This window comes from Pangasianodon hypophthalmus, chromosome 16 (genome assembly GCF_027358585.1).
Source record: "Pangasianodon hypophthalmus isolate fPanHyp1 chromosome 16, fPanHyp1.pri, whole genome shotgun sequence".
NCBI lineage: Eukaryota > Metazoa > Chordata > Actinopteri > Siluriformes > Pangasiidae > Pangasianodon > Pangasianodon hypophthalmus.
The window spans coordinates 15,892,207-15,909,550 of record NC_069725.1 but is presented as its reverse complement, the minus strand read 5'-3'; the positions used below and the strand labels follow the sequence as shown (position 1 = coordinate 15,909,550).

Here is a 17,344-nt window from a genome sequence, read left to right as displayed (position 1 = left end):
GCACGGCACCACGATCCTCTAGCACTGCTCGACTGGTCCCACCATTCCTCAGCATGCATCGAGACTCTTCTCTGTTCTGGCACCAAGGTGGTGGAATGAACTTCCCCTAGATGTCCGAACAGCTGAGTCACTGGCAGTCTTCAAATGACGTCTAAAGACTTACCTCTTCATAAAGTACTTAAGTTAGTGCTTACCCCCCGCCAAAAAAAATAAAGATAAAGGCGTCTGCCAAATGCCACAAATGTAAATGTAAATAACCTCACACTAGTACAAATTGGCTATGGTCCAAGAATACCATAAAGGCATAACTGTCATGTAAATCCCCCTTCACCATGCGCTATGGTTTTTAGCACATGCTGCGTGGCTTCCAGCGTGATTCAGCACTTCTGTGTTTTGTTCCTTGTGAGTTTTGTTTTGATTGTAGTCATGTTTCAGCCCTGTCTTTTGATTTTTTTGAGTTTTATTGCCCTAGTGTGTCATTACTGTTCACTTGTTTCCAGTTAGCTACCTTCTAATTAGTTCATCTATTTAAACCTGTCTGTTTCTTTGCCTCATTTGCCAAGTTTCGATCCACTTTATTCACGTTTCTGTTATCGACAAAGTGAAATTTGCTGTCTCATGCCTGTTTCCATCCAATTGGCATTTTACTGATAAAATGGTGTGCGCGGTGATGTCATCCTAAAAAAACTGTCGCGCAAGTTTTGGTGTATCATAAAAATAATCTGCCCTTGAGCCGTTTCCATACATAATTTTGTGGATATCGCAAATTGTGTACCTTTTGTGTTCCGCATGTCCTCAAATATTTGTAAAATGGAGAGAGTTTCGAGACAATTAAATGAAATTTGCCAGTTTAATTTTACACAATTTTACAAATAATTGCAGTTGTACGAACTATCAGAAGACGACATCAGAATGGAGCAGTTGCTCGGCTGATAGGGCTCCAAGTAACTGCCCTTATGCAATGAAGCCCATGGGTCTGGGAGGTAGTGGTGGAGAGCTGTGCCCATCGAAGGTTGCCACCAACCACTGGCTCCGACTGGCTCTGAAAGGGGATTGCCATTGCCCTGCTCAAGCTGGCAACCTGCACCGAGCACAGAGTAGTGGGGGAAACTTTCAGGGTTAGTAAAATGACCGTCCATCGATGTGCTTATGCTGTGTGCACAGCTATTAAAGAAAAATTATTGCGGCGTTATATTGGGCTGCTGAGTGTAGCAGAGGCCAATGAAACTGCATACTTTAATTCCTTGGCGCATCTTGTGCCACAGGTTTACAGTGTGCTGGATGGAACGCACATTTTTTTTGCGAATGCCATTTTTCTCAACAAAAACTGTTTCCAAACTATTTTTTCTCAACATTTGAAGTATCGACTACACGAAAAAAGATAATGTCGACACATGAAATTTTTCGCAAAAAAATCCTTGGATGGAAACATAGCTATTGTGAAGTCTTTTTCCCTCATGTTATTAATTTGTGGCCGTGATTTAATGATCTTGATCCCACGACTGTAAATCCTGGCCAACTCATAGGCATACAGTCCCCTCCAAAAGTATTGGAACCTTTGGATTTGAGATCAAAAGACGAAGATGAGATGATAGATAAAGATTTCAGCTTTCATTTCATGATATTTACATCTAGATATGTTAAACAACTTAGAACATGGCACCTTTTGTTTAAACTCACCCATTTTTCAAGTGATCAAAAATTAGTGTAACATTTGACTGACAGATGTTTCTTGTTGCCCAGGTGTGCCCTGTTACATTGATTCTTTAATAGCTCTGAATAGCTCTGAATGTCTACTCTTGGGTAGTGTCATGGCATGGACTTGCATGGCTTCTTCTGGAATGGGCTCACTAATATTTTTGATGAACTCATGATGCTAAAAGCAGAAACCTTCTGTCTGCCAATTTACAGAGAAATGTATTCAGTCTAATTGGGAGGAACTTCATCATGCAGCAAGACAATGAACCAAAACACACTGCCAACACAACAAAGAACTTCAGCAGGGGAAAAAAATGGAAAGTGTTAGACTGGCCAAGTCAATCAGCAGACCTTAACCCTCTCTTTTAGTTATGCTGTCACATCTAGTCTTGCCAGAGTCCCTGCTTGCACTCTATACATATTATTTAACCATTATGTGACACTTAGCATACCTAACAATCTATCTCTCTCCCTCCCTCACTCTCTCTGTCCCACCAGATAACAGTGATCCTGACCCCTTCTGCTCTCCAGATGTGCCTGGTCCATACTGATGCCCTACTTCTGGTTGGATTTCTCATCATTTGGAAACCTGTGCTGCTGAGGATGGCCCTACATGGACAGACCACTTAGAAACAATGAAGATGGCTTTGGACTTCAACTGATATGAACAGTTTTGCTATGATGGCTTAGGACTATAATTGCTTTGGTAGCTTTAGGACTGCAATTCCCACGAACAAGTTTTGCACTCGAGTCTCCATCAGTGTACAGTTGATAACTTCAACAAAACAGACTTCATTTGTAAACTATAATGAACTTTTTTGGTTACACAATTTCACTTTTTTTTTTGAACAAGGTTTTTTATTTGTTTTCAAATTATACAGAAAGAACAAAGGTATACAAAACTGAACTCCCCTATCCCCCAAACACCAGACATAGCATAAGGATACTATACATGATCAGATGTCCATAAACAAAGAAAATAATAATAATAATAATAATAATAATAATAATAAATAAACAATATGAAGTAAATATGAATAATATTCCCCCACCCTCTTTCTTTTACAGTACCATATTGCCTGCTTTCATTTCTTCAACAAAAGTTAAGAAAGGTTGTCAGATTTTATAAAATGCCCCAGCAGACCCTCTAACTGTATACCTAATTTTCTACAGCTTAAGATGGTACATGACTTCCCTTGTCCAGTGGCTGAATGTCGATGGAATAGGGTCTTTCCATTTAATCAGTATCAGTTTCCTAGCCAGAAGGGAACAGATGGCCAATATTTTAATTTTCCTTTTACTAAAACTAATATTTTCCGGGGCCACACCAAACAATGCGATAAATGGGGATGGCTCTACTACCTCTCCAAATAGCCCAGAGAAGGTCTCAAAGATATTGGTCCAGAACATGTAAATTCTTGGACGTGTCCAAAATATATGCAGCAGAGTTGCAGGAGCCTGCCTGCATCTATCACATGTGGGATCTATATCAGCTTTAATCTTAGAAAGTCTGACTTTAGACCAATGTAAACGGTGTACAATTTTAAATTGTATTACAGCATGTCTGAGGCAAATGGATGATGAGAAAATACCCTGTATTATTTTGTGCTAGACTTCCACTGAAATTAGTTCACCTAAATCTGTCTCCCAATTATTTTTGATTAGATCTAAAGGAGTTGAATCATACATGCTGAGTAATTCATAGATCCTGCTTATAGCCTGTTTTTGGACTGATTTACATTCAAAAATTGACTCTAATAAAGAAATTGGAGGGCATGATGGAAAATAATTAGAATTCAATGCTACATGTGCTATGGTTTTTGCAAATACCTATAAAAATGTGATGTGGGAATGTCAAATTTCTGTACCAACTGTTTGAAGGACGCAAGAGTTCCATCAACATAAAGTTCAGACAGTGAGACCAAACCCTTTCTAGCCCAAACCTCAAAGGCATTGTCCATCATTGATGGAACAAACGTAATTTCTAGCAATTGGTGCAGCCTGTGATACCTCTTTAAGGGAGATCGATCGTCTAATCGTTCCAGATTTTAACTGAATGTACAACAACTGGATTAGAAGTCAAGCTAGAGATTGGTTGAGTGAATGGTATTTCAGAAAACAGTAAAGCTACTAGAGAGGTGGACCCAACCGAAGCCCCCTCCAGAACTGTCCAAACAGGGGTAGTGATGTCATTCTTTAACCAGAACATCAATGCTCTTATGTTGGCTGCCCAGTAATAATACATGAAATTTGGAAGTGCCATGTCTCCATTTGAACGAGGTCTCTGCAGTGTACTTCTTTTGATTCTTGGCATTTTTTTGTTCCAAATAAAGGTCGATATCTGATTATTTAATTTGGAGAAGAAAGATTTTGTCAAAAAAAAACGGAAGGCACTGAAAGATATACAAAAACTTGGGCAGTACACTCATCTTTACTGTATTAATTCTTCCACCCAGTGAGAGATGGAGGTGGTCCCAGCACTCAAAGTCTTGTTTTAGATTAAATAAGAGAGGTGGACAGTTGGCCCCATATAAATCTTTATGATCATGTGTGACCCAAACCCCAAGGTATTTGAATTTTTTTTAGGGCTAATTTTAAAGGGAATTGAGCTTGAAGATAACAGACTGACCCTATCACCAACAGGCATTAGTTCACTTTTCTGAATATTGACTTTATAGCCAGATATTTTGCCGAATTCTGTATAAGGTATAAGGTATAATAACATGTTGTCCGCATAAAGCGAAACCTTATGTTCCAATCCTGCCCGCTGAATGCCTTTGATATCGGCTCTTTGTCTCAGAGCTAAAGCAAGTGGTTCCATTGCAACTGCAAATAGAAGTGGGGACAAAGGACATCCCTGCCTCGTGCCGCATTGAAGCTCAAAATAAGCAGATATATTATTATTAGTGCGCACAGCAGCCATCGGAGACGTATATAAAAGTTTGATCCATGATATAAGCTTATGACCAAATCCAAACCTCTCCAGTGTATTAAAAAGATAGTCCCACTCCACCCGGTCAAATGCCTTTTCTGCATCCAGTGAAAGCACTACCTCCTGCCTGCCGGGTAGAGAGGGGCTATAAAGAATATTCAAAAGTTGTCTAATGTTAAAGAAAGAATAACGATTCTTAATAAAACCTGTTTGGTCAGGTGATATGAGTGCTTAGCAAGCACTTTAGCATCAGTATTAAGAAGGGAGATTGGACGGAATCAGCTGCACTCGAGAGGGTTCTTGTCTTTTTTGAGGATTAATGGGATAACTGCCTGACGCATGGTTGGTGGCAGGGATTTTGATGAAAGTGACTCTTCAAAAACTGATAACAATAAAGGGGAAAGCTGTGACTGGTAAAAATTTTTGAAACATGAACTAATTTTTAAGCTGTCAGTATTTTTTAATCCCTGCTCATCATTGATTACAGGAATGGACTGATTGGCAATCCTTTGCCTCAGCTGATGAGCAAGTATTCGCCCAATCTTGTCCCCATGCTCATAGCACACATGCCGTGATTTAGAAATGAGATACTCAGCCTGCCATGTTGACAGGAGATCAAACTCAGTCTGCAATAGTATACGCTTTTTCATTGTATCTGCAGAGGGCAAATGACTATATAGCCTATCTAGTTCCAGTATATCATCCGCCACCTCTTTAAGACGTGCAGTGTTGCTTTTATTTTTATTTGCGCAATATGAAATTATCTGGCCTTGTAAATAAGCCTTAAGTGACAATTGAAGAAGACACCCCTGGTGTTTGGTTGATCTCAAGAAATTATGTAATCTCAGAGGAGATGAATTTAGTAAAAGTTTCCTCTGATAGAAGCAGAGAGTTAAGTCTCCAGGAACGGTAACTGGACTGTGTATTAGGAATACACATTTTCATAATTAGGGGACCACAATCAGATATAACTATAGCTCCATAATCACACTCAGTAATGAGAGGAAGAAGTCTTTCTTCAGAAAAAAATGATCTATACGGGAATAGGCCTTATGGACTGAGGAGAAGAAAGAATATTCCTTGGAAGTAGGGTTGCGAAACCGCCAGATATCAGCTATGCCATATGATTTAAGAAAAAGTTTAATTGACCGCGCCAATTTAGGCAGGGGAGCTTTTTTGAGCGAGCTACGGTCTGAGACAGGGGAGAGTGTACAATTCGTGTCACCACCAAGAATAAGGTGGTGTGATGTCATATTTGGTAACCGAGAAATTTTTTTTTGAAAAAAACACAGGGTTATCCCAGTTTGGCCAGGATGACTGGAAAAGAATAAAGCTGCCCCACCACAATAACATATCGCCCTAAGGAATCGGCCTCTACATTAGACATAGTAAATGGCGTATTTTTCTTGATAAGTATGGCTACACCTCTAGCCTTTGAATGAAAATTGGAGTGATATATCTGTCCTGCCCAACTCCCTCTAAGTCGAACATGATCCATTGTACGTAGATGGGTCTCCTGAAGGAATGCAATATCTACATTAAGTTGCTTTAAATGTGCAAATATATTTTTACGTTTCACTGGATGGTTAAGTGACTTAACGTTCCAACTCATAAAGTTGACTGAACAACCATCTAACCCTTTGGAAGTATTAATGACAGTTATATTAAGGGGAAGTAATTGTATATACGAAATCTCACAATTTCACTTTTTGACCATATAGTATACAGTTTAGAAGGGAATTATTTATAACCACACTATCTGGTGTCACCCAGATGATGATGGGTTCCTTTTTGGGTCTGGTTCTTTTCAAGGTTTCTTTCTCATATCGTCTCAGGGAGTTTTTTCTTGCCACCGTCACCTCTGGCATGCTCATTAGGGATAAATTCATAAATTTAAAATTTATATTCTGAATTTATATATTTCTGTAAAGCTGCTTTGCGACAATGTCCATCGTTAAAAGCACTATACAAATAAAATTGAAATTTCCATGTTCTATGTTGTTTAACACATCTAGATGTAAATATCAATAAATGAAACCTGAAATTCCGATCTATCGTCTCATACTCATCTTCTGATCTCAAACCCAAATCTTCAGTGTGTAGCAAAAACAAAAGAATTGGCCTTGCCATTTCAATACTTCCAGGGGACTGTATGTCTCAGCTGCAGTTCAAACTGAAACACTCTAATGCTAAATTAATTTTGTGTGTGTGAATCATTTTCGATGTGTGGAATCGAGTTTTAGTTTTCAATGCTTGGAATCAGTCAATCGACTTCTTGGGTTCGACTTCATTGTGAACTTAAGTCAGGATGGAGACTTAACATTTAAAAAATTTTTAAAAATATGTATAATGTACAATGATATTGGGACACACAAAATTGCATTCAGTGGTCATGTAGGTACAGTGTGTCCCTGTTTTATTTTGCGTGTGGCTTGAGTTGCAAGCATCAAAGAAAAAGTCACCCGAAACCGATTTAAACTTCATTTATGGATGTGTACAGGACTTTCAGATTTAATTGCTTGCTGGCAAAACATTTATTTCAACTAAGGTAGCTATGTAGTGAACGTTTACCTCCTGACTACATTTTCTTCAGGCCTTTAGACATTAAATAGATGCATAACCAACAGAACAATTGGAACTGAACTCAAATATATAAATGTAATTAAGTTTGCCAGCTGATAGTGCAGGTATTCATGCATTATTCAGACATCAGTACTTATTGTTTTTATAGTGGTCACTTCAGGTTATTTAAATGTCTTCTTTACCTCTTTTCTGTCTTCCAAGTAACTGAGTATAGGAAACAACATTGGAGAGCTGCTGTATCTTCTGATTTGTTTTGGAGTCCTTGTGCTCTTCTAGATACCTGCTTGCAAAGTATTCTGCTGCATTTTCATTCAAATATTAATAACAGAAGACAAACATTTCACATATTTAGTTTAATTCAGAGCACTTGCTCAAACATCTCATTGAGATATAAGGAGACTCTCAAATCACTCACCCTCAGTTTTGGTGTATAGCATAGAAACATATTGCTTTTTGCAATTTATTATGAACATATGTTTGACAAGGTTCCTTTTCTTTTGCAACTGTAATGATTTTCTGTTATTTTATCATGATGCCTCCGTGTATTTGGCTCATTCAATACTACCACACAGAGGTAAAATCTTTTTCAATTGTATTGTGCTGAAAGTGTGCAAGTGATTGACTCATGGTGTCTTGCTATTTATCAGAAAGTAAAAAGAAAAAAATAATAATTTGTAGTCAAACCCCCTTAAACATAATAGAATAAAAGGTACTCTATCTATTGTGCTCTAGCTGTAACTGTCAGTCTATGGTTTGATCCTTGCATATACTCAGATTACTTTGCCAGAACATCTCTGCCAATTACAACCTGAAATATCCAATAACACTGTTTTATCTATATGTTTTGTATGTATGACCAAAGAAACATATTGAGCTGATTATGGTTGGTGAAAGAAACAGAGATGCTATTTTTCATCTCATTTATAGGTCACGTGTTTAACAATTTACCCATTAGGTCAGGCATACAGTCATCCCATACCGAAGAAAACATTTTTCATTTAGAACTGAAGGTATTAACGATATTATAAATATCGTTATGTGTTGCCTTGAAGGTCATTTCATTTTTATAATAAGGCTTCTGGGCACAATACTTTAGAACAGTGATTAATTCTGTGTCGTAGTGCTGCATGCTTTAGCAACTTTATAATAAGTTCAGATATGAAGTAACAAAGTGCAGGTGTGTGTCTCGCGCAGACGATTCCATTCAGTGCCGTGGAACACAGGAAGACATACACGAGTCGGGCTGAAGTCGATCACCAGCTTCAAACTGATGCTGTGTGTCACTGGGTCAGAGTGTGACTTCCTGCCAGCTCTGTGCCGAACTCGCTGTGTGATAACGACTCCGAGCAGAGTCCTGCACATCTGAAAACTTTGTTGTTGTTGGCGATTTGGGTGGGTCCAACATTTGATTTTTTTCCCCCTTAAACCCGTCCCAACTCCCGCCCTTGTCCACAAAGTTCTGCCACAGGACCTGCAGTGGGTGGTAAAGTTCAGCTAGATTTACCAAGTTCAACTATCATAAGGATTAGTATTATCATCATTAGGCACAGCAAAAGAATAAGGAACTGTGAAGCTGTCTCTATACAACAGACAACTTTAATTACTTATGCTTTACATTTTACCCAGCACACAGTTCTTATATAGAATTAGCTGATAAAGCCAGAAGCATACCCAACTAGTTAGTTGGAGGAATGTTAGCATTTTAGCCTATTATGATTAATGACTATTAGATTTCACTTATCTTGAGTGACATAACGCTACACAGGTACTCTGCTTGTTACAGCAACTAGCGTCGGAGCTCTGTGTCTCCATGGCTAATTTTAACATGTAGCTTTGGCCCATTTTGACATTCAAGTGCTTGAAAGCCAGGTTATAGCACTAAAACATATGAAATTCAGCTCTGTATGATTAATGATGATTAAATTTTCATACCCTGAATAACTTATGTTACACAGGTACTATGCTTGTTACATCAGCTAGAATAGGAGCTCTGTGTCTCCAGTGTGCTGAGTGGATGATGCTAGCATTTTAAAATTTTACTTTTTTTTGCCCATTTGGCCATTCAGCCATAAAAGTTGTAGCACTAGAAATAAGTGAACTCATACTGATTTATGAGGATGATTAAGAGTGCCTCTTAATGTTGATAATTTGATAACTTCTCAGTGATTTTCAGCTGAAAATATTAGCATTATTATCACTATTACTACTATTGTTAGCATAGCTACATGATTATCTAACATTACATACATTGCATTGTGGTTATCTAGCATATGTTAGCATCTCCTTATCCAGCTCTCTAAATGATAAAACCTTATTTACTGAATTTATTATGTAAAGAAGGCCACTGAAACAATTCAAAGCTTTATACTGATTGCATTTACAGACCTGTCCAGGAGCAACATTGCTAATTCCCTATGTCCAGCTTCATTCCTTCATTGGTAATAAAAAATACTCCATATTGGAAAGACACTGCCAGCAAGCTGTAGGGGGACGGAGTGAAGGGACATTGGGGAGAGTCTATAAAATGACTGACACAAGGTCCAGCCAAACAATTATACTTCTGGATTGAAGTGTATTTGCATTTTTATAAATGTTTTTTCTTTCTTTCTTTTTTTTTTCCAGCCACATAATACACTCGTGCTTATGCCATGGCTTAAACCATTATTATTATTATTATTATTATTATTATTATTAGTAGTAGTAGTAGTAGTTTACATATACTTCATGTTATTGTTCATTAGAAAAAATCTGTTGCTCCTTTAAGCTACAGTGACGCTGGTGCTTGTCCAGTCACTGTAGTTTCATTTTGACTTGGGACTGCCCTGCACTGTCACATGTAATGTGTCCCGTCATAACAAAACAATGAGGAAATGCAACATCAGGCATTTCTAACCCACATCAAAATAAAAGTAACCAACTCATAAAAAACATTACTTATGATATTTAAAATTCAGATTAAAGTATAGGTTTTAAAAATACAGGTAGTAAGTAGACTTATAACTACTGTAAAGTAGTGGTTATCAGGCTGGTCCTCAGAAACATGACTGGACAATTCTTCAATAGCATTCTGGTAATGTAAATACAATTATCTGTCTCCATATTCAGAAGATTCACCCGACTCACTTCCGTCATACTGATCAACAGGTCTTTCATTGTTTAGATTGTGGCTTTGTCATCTCTATGTGGTTTGTGCTCAGGTCATGGGTTTATGGGGTGATTTTCTCTTCTCTTGTGATTTGTCCTCTCACAGCTCCACCTCTATCATCAAGTTTGCTAATGACATAGTGGTTATGGGCCTCATCAACAACAATGAGGCCACCTACCTTGATGAGGTGGGGAAACTAGTAGCTTGGTGCCAGGCTAACTATCGCTCTCTGAATGTCAGCAAAAACGAGGAGCTGGTTGTAGACTTCAAGAAGAGGCAGCAGCAAAACTACACCCCACTCAAGATTGGCAGAACCCCCGTGGAGAGAGTGAGCAGCTTCAGGTACCATGGAGTACACATCTCTGAGGACCTGACCTGGACTCAATAATTCCTAGATTATGTGGTCTGCGCCATTGGATTTATTAGATTATGTTTTGAGCAAATAATGATCAAGTGATGTAACGCCAATGACAAAAAACATAGATAGATAGACAGATAGATAGATAGACCTTTATTGTCATTGTAATGCACATGTACAGTACAATGAAATTGGATGGCTATCCTTAGCCAGTGCAAATAGCTTAAAAATACTGTTAAAAATAAATAAATAAATAAATAAATAAAAATAAAATGCAACCAAGCTAAAACACTATAAAACTAAGATAAAAATACACCCACACTTAAAATACTCAGATAATACACATCCACATCCAAAATACACATCCATATTAATGCACAGTTATTGCCGTTCAAGTTCAAGTGTTCATGTTTATTGCCATGATGGCTCTTGCATAAAAACTGTTTTGTCTGTTGGTTCTGGATTTTATTGTCCTGAATCGCCTTCCAGAGGGCAACAGTTCAAAAAAGTGATGACCAGGATGTGTGATGTCCTTGAGGATGCTGCAAGCTCTTTTGAGACAGCGTGATCTGTAAATATCCTCAAGGGAGGGGAGAGAGTGGCCAGTTAGTTTTTCCGCAGTGGAGATGACCCTTTGGAGTGCTTTCTTCTGAGTTGCTCAGCAGCTGAAGAACCAAGCAATAATGCAGTAGCTCAGTACACTTTCAATAGAGCACTGTTAGAACGTCACCAGGAATCTGTCATCCAAGTTGTTCTTCTTCAGTAACCTCAGAAAATGGAGACGCTGCTGTGCCCTCTTTACCAGTGCCGTGGTGTTAGTGTTCCAGGAAAGGTCATCATCCACATGCACACCCAGGAGCCTGAAGTTCGAAACCCTCTCCACGCAGACTCCATTTATGTATAGGGGGTGTGGATCAGCTTTTTTCTTCCTGTAATCAATGATAAGTTCTTTAGTTTTTGAAGTGTTCAGCACCATGCCGCTAGCCTCTGGACCTCATCTCTGTATGCAGTCTCATCTCCTCCAGAGATGAGACCCACCACAGTTGTATCATCAGCAAACTTAATAATAGCATTACTGGGATGTGTGGCTGCACAGTCATAGGAATAGAGAGTATAAAGAGGGGGCTCAGCACACAGCCCTGAGCAGAGCCAGTACTGAGTCTAAGAGCTGTGGAGAGGCCTACTCTGACTCTCTGTGTGAGATTTGACAGGAAGTCACTAATTCAGGAGCAGATGGAGTGTGGCAGTCCTAAGTCCAATAATTTGTTAACCAGTGTGCTTGTAATGATTGAATTAAATGCAGAGCTAAAGTCGAGGAAGAGCAGCCTTGCATAGCTCCCCTAATGTTCCAGATGGGTCAGTGCTATGTGGAGAGCGGTGACAATAGCGTCTTCTGTCGATCTATTTGCTCTGTATGCGAACTGGTATGGGTAACAAATGACATATTTGTTATAAAAAATTAAAATAATAAAATAAAGAACAAAAATCAATTTGCCCCATATGATTAAAAATAATGTCAAGATGTTAATAAAATCTTACCATGAACTTTTATGGGTAAAACGTGAATTGAGTAATTTGTAGTGTCAGAAAATCACACTATTTTGAGAAGGACCCACATATAGGTCAAGAGCTCCAGCTAATGTTGCGATGCTTTTCGGCTCACCACTGCTGTAAAAAGTGATTATATGAGTTTCTAGATCCTAGCTCGAAACAACCTAGCCATTTTCCTCTGATGTCTCTTATCAACAAGGCATTTCCACCCAGAGATCTGTTGCTGTTTTTTGTTTGTTTGTTTTTCGCATCAGTCTGTATAAATTCTAGAGACTGTGTGTGAAAATCCCTGGAGAACAGCAGTAGCCGAAATACTCAAACCTGCCCTTCTGGTACCAAACAAGCACACACATACACACACACACACACACACACATATATATATATATATATATATATATATATATATATACACACGCACGCACACACACACACACACACATTATGTCTGCAGACGTACACAGGACTGACGGTGTCCACCAGTACAACCTGATTATGTTGGTGTAGCCAGCTAGCTGGTCACACATTAGCCTAGCCCTTTTCGTCATGAGCAGACGGCATTACGTCGAGCCGCATCAAACGCCTCCATTCAGAGCAGGCTTTTATTATGCAGAAACACGAGTTTTTTATTTTTCCCGATACAATACGACCGAACAATAATAACGCAAGAGTTTATAAGTTACCTCCAGTTTTGCAGCTTCAACTTCCAAAAGGTGGAGCGGATAAGCGCATGAGCCAGCAGCTGTACGGTAGGCTCGTACAGTACGCGGCTACCAAGAGAATACCCGTAGAAAAACAGGCACAATCCTGAGGTAAGGAAGCGCACACGGCACCTTTGCCATCGTGTGCCATCGCTTTAACGTATTTAACCCTCGCTAGCACTCACGCAGATGCAGAACATTACCGGAATAAAACCTCTTTTTATGTTTGCCTTTCGCTACAGCGCGAGCTTTTTTTCCCCTTTACTCATCCGACGTATTCGCCATTTTGCTTCACTGCCTATAAAAGCTTTATGCATTGTAATATTTTCCCTGAAGTGTAAGAGACGTCTGTTGATCTGCTTGTCGTTTTTTCACCCGTCTTAAATTCGGTTTTTAAAAGGGGAGGGGGGTGTTAAGCGGGGTTAACATGTTTCTTTTAACATGTTAAGAGAAACGTAGGGTGGCCCATAAGCTGAATGCGTTCTGGTCGGTTAACTTGCGTTTGCTTTTCCGCCTCTCCCTCCTTATTCTTCATCCCTGCTGCTCATTCTTTTATTCCTCGTTACTGGACTGGGGCTAGCTAGCCGCACAAGACCAACGGAAAACTCATGTGCGACTGCCATGGTAACCCAGACAGGAAACGCGTGACCCCCGCCCCCTTACTTACTTACTTACTTATACACACACACACACACACACACACACACAGCGCGTGCAAGGTGATAGGGATCACAAGCTTTCTTAACACGCTGGTGAAATGAAACATATACAATTAACATAAATATATAAATTGCAGGATAAAGAGGCTTTCAAAAAGGAAAGCAAGGTAAATCATGTCATATCTTGTTCCACCTATAATGTGATATAGCAACCAACAAAGTGAAAAACAAATAGAAACGCTTTAGGAAAAAAAAGAAGAAAATTGACAATAACCTGGTTGCATAAGTGTGCACACTGTGTAAACAGCCAAAATTACTGCTGAGTACCTTTAAGAAGTGCTTATGTCATATACGTAATGTATTGTGTATGACGTCGCCTGCAGACGATGATATATGACGGGAATAGGGCAACACAGATGAAAACACTGGATCCAGCTCTGTTATACCTGGTCGATGTAGCTAATAAACAAACCATTTGGAATACTGTCAGTCAAGTGTGCCCAGCTTGTTCTCATCCACCATGTGCTACGTACTTAACTTGGCCCCCCAAGGCCTGACACTGTCCAGGTCTAAGCATGTTTAGCACCAAAGCTGCATTACAGTTGGTGCCCAAACATTTGTGTACCAGTCTCATTTGTGGAGTTAGAAAATGTGCCCAATTTTTTTTTTTTTTAATTGTCCAATCTGCCGCATCACCGTTGGCTCCCTGCCATTGACCTTAACTTTTATGAACCAAAGTGGAATTGGACCCATGCGGGAACTAACTTTTTGTTTTCTATTGACTGGGTTTTTTTTGTGTGAAGCTGAAAATTGCAGCAGATTTAGGGCCGGACTGAACACTCCAATGCATTTGTGGATAAACTGAACTTCTCATCGGATTTGCAGATGAAACAGAATGGACATCTGAGCAAAAAGAATGGACTCTGTGTGGCGATTGCGAATGATCAGAATTCTCGATCGAGCTTGTGGATTAACTGAATAGCAGCAGCCTTGGGGTTAAACTGAATTTTTCTCTGGATTATCAGGTGACCTGAACAGCACATTACAGTATGCAGGATTCACAGGACTTAAAAAAAGGTACTGAAGATATAATCTTGGGTTATTGCTCTTGCTACTGATATTTGTGATATTTGATTGTACCACTGCATTGACAGACCATATTGTGGGTTTTTCTCAGCTAATGTTACTGGTGGTAATTTTGTTTCTATTAAATCTCTAGGTTTTTGCTAAATTGCAGTTCTTTGATCTATATTAATGTGCAGAATCGGTGCTTTGGGGTTTGCATTTATACGGCAACTTTTGAAAGTTGTTGAGCATACTGATTGCAGTGTGTTGCTCCAGTAAGTGTCCATTAATAGCCCATTACAGTGATACTGTTTTACATGCAAAATGGTGGCACATCCAGGCTTATGGACTTATTTCTCTGACTTGAACATTGATTTTAAGATTGTGCCTAGATGTAGATAATTGCAGCAGGCTGCTGTAGGACTAGAAGCACAAGTTCAAGTCCTAAAAATGAACTGGCTATATTAAAAGATTGTGTCTATGAAAACCCTTGATTTTGCAATCTCAGTACATGTTCCTTCTACTACTAATAATACATGCACTACTCCAGTAGCTACATGCATTCTGCACTGTCTTACCTGATATAACAAAGCACATGTCCCCCTCCCATCCCCGCCCCCCCCCCAAAAAAAAACAGCACAGGCAGTAATGGGGATCCTCATAGCACAGCCACCCTCCGTCCACATTGTTCAGTGGAACTAAGCCACAATGCAAGGGCCCTTACAGCAGTCCCTCACCAGACTAAGCTTGAGCCCCTGTGTTTGGTAGTGATGGTAAGGTACAGCCTGATAAGCAGTTCCAGTTGGTAAACATCTATAAGTCCTCCCTTGACTTGACTGATGCTCAGATACTCCTTGAGCTTCCTCATTTCCTTCCTAAAGAACAAGGGGTAGGTGATATTGCCAAAAACCAAAAAATTTAGTTTTTTTTTTTTTCTTCAAATTAATGAATAATTCTCCATTACAGTTTTGATTTGTTTAGTTCTTACATGATCCAATTGAAAAATAACACAATTTATTTCAAAGTTTTTTTTTTTTTTTATTAGAACGGACTTGGAAAATGCACATGTGCAACAATATGTAATAACACCACCATCTATAGCAACTAGTGCAAACAATGGTTATTTTAAATTAAGGATATTTAAATGAAGGATATTTAAAATAACCATTATTTGCAATATTTTCTACAGATGGTGCTGTTACTATTTTTGCACAACTTAATGAACCCTTCTTTGTCAACAGAGTAAATGGTCACCATGTCTTTCACGATGTGAAATGCCACCACATCAATAATTTCTTTCTCCTCTTGTCATATGGACCACCACTAGAAAATGTCTCAACTTGTAAATTCCAGACTCGAACCAGTAAAAGCCAAAGAAAACACCCCCCCAACTTTAAATTCCTACTTGTCAGCTTGGGGTGGTCTTCTCAGCTACGAGTTCCTTACACATTTATGGAGTGATGTCAAATCAACATAGCTGCTCAGAGCATCAGAAGTAAACAAAGTAGCACTTCTTATCTTTAAATGAGTTATGCTGTATATACATGTATTTGCTTTAGAGCAATGTACAAACATATTCGCTATCTAAAACTTTGACAATAAAGTTCGCTAGTTGAGGAGGATAATATACATCACTCATCATAGTTAGTTGGCTAACTTGTTGCTAACAAAAGACACACAAGGAGGTGTCCACTTTTTCCACTTCTGTCAAACATGCCGAGGTCTAAAAGGACATAATTCCAACCAGCGAATTACCACTTACAAGGTAAGTCTAATATACCATTATCTCTTACAATTGTTCACTGTTCTATGAAATTGTCTCTGTAGTTATATTTCCACCTTTATTTGCTATGAGCTCATTCCTCAGTGAACTGCTGCCTGTTTATATTGGCAGTGTTTTTTTTTGTCTACTTGCGTGCATTGTTTGGGAGTATCGCAGGCTGTAGGATAGGTTTATCAAGTTAAGAAGGCTGTGTTTTTGCTTCATATTGGTTTAAAATTTTGAATAGCATTTATAGATTTTTTAAATTAAAACATTTATATGTATATACAGTCAGGTCCGGAAGTATTTGGATAATGACAGAGTTTTTGTCATTTTGTCTTTTTATGCACCACCACAATGGATTTGAAATAAAACAATCAAGATGTGACCGAAGTATAGACTTTCAGCTTTGTTTTAAGAGGTTCCACAAAAATTTGGCATAATTGTAAATATAACCATAATTTTTAATATAATATAAATATAGCCATAATTTAATCCATCAAATTAATGGATGAAAATCCTTTGCAGTCAATGACTGCCTGAAGTCTGGAGCTCATGTTCTCAAAACTCAAATTATGAGTTTTCTCCCTGGAGATGCTTTGCCAGGCCTTCACTGCAGCCACATTCAGTTACTGCTTGTTTGTGGGTCTTTCTGCCTTCAGTCTTGTCTTCAGTAAGTGAAAAGTATGCTCTGTTGGGTTGAGATCAGTTGACTGACTTGGCCATCGAAGAATATTCCATTTCTTTGCCTTCAGAAAGTCTTGAGTTGCTTTCGCAGTATGTTTAGGGTCATTATCCACCTGCACTGTGAAGCGGCGTCCTACCAGTTTTGTAGCATTTGGCTGAATGTGAGCAGAATTCATCTTGCTACTTGTGTCAGCAGTCACATA

The 17,344-nt window shown here is 38.8% G+C and overlaps 1 protein-coding gene and 1 long non-coding RNA gene across 12 annotated transcripts in view; one reads left to right on the top strand and one right to left on the bottom strand.

The window, feature by feature from the left end:
• Window positions 1-7,551: 7,551 nt before the first annotated feature.
• Window positions 7,552-12,615, bottom strand: LOC113530859 (uncharacterized). Its single transcript, XR_003403187.3, has 2 exons — window positions 9,599-12,615; window positions 7,552-8,684 (listed from the first exon to the last, which is right to left on the bottom strand). It is a non-coding gene; the product is annotated as an uncharacterized LOC113530859 (long non-coding RNA).
• An 83-nt stretch (window positions 12,616-12,698) lies between these two features.
• znf512b (zinc finger protein 512B) overlaps window positions 12,699-17,344 on the top strand; it is a 163,535-nt gene continuing 158,889 nt past the window's right edge. For 3 of the 11 annotated variants that reach the window (XM_053240799.1, XM_053240793.1, XM_053240800.1), the window contains exon 1: window positions 12,703-13,079. Coding sequence is in view for 1 of the 11 variants with exons in the window: in XM_053240794.1 (XP_053096769.1) it covers window positions 14,677-14,704 (28 nt within the window). In the remaining 10 variants the exon portion in view is untranslated. Of the gene's footprint in view, window positions 13,080-13,111; window positions 14,705-17,344 lie in introns of those variants that run through there. The other 8 variants (XR_008304220.1, XM_053240802.1, XM_053240803.1 and 5 more) reach the window with 5 other exon arrangements.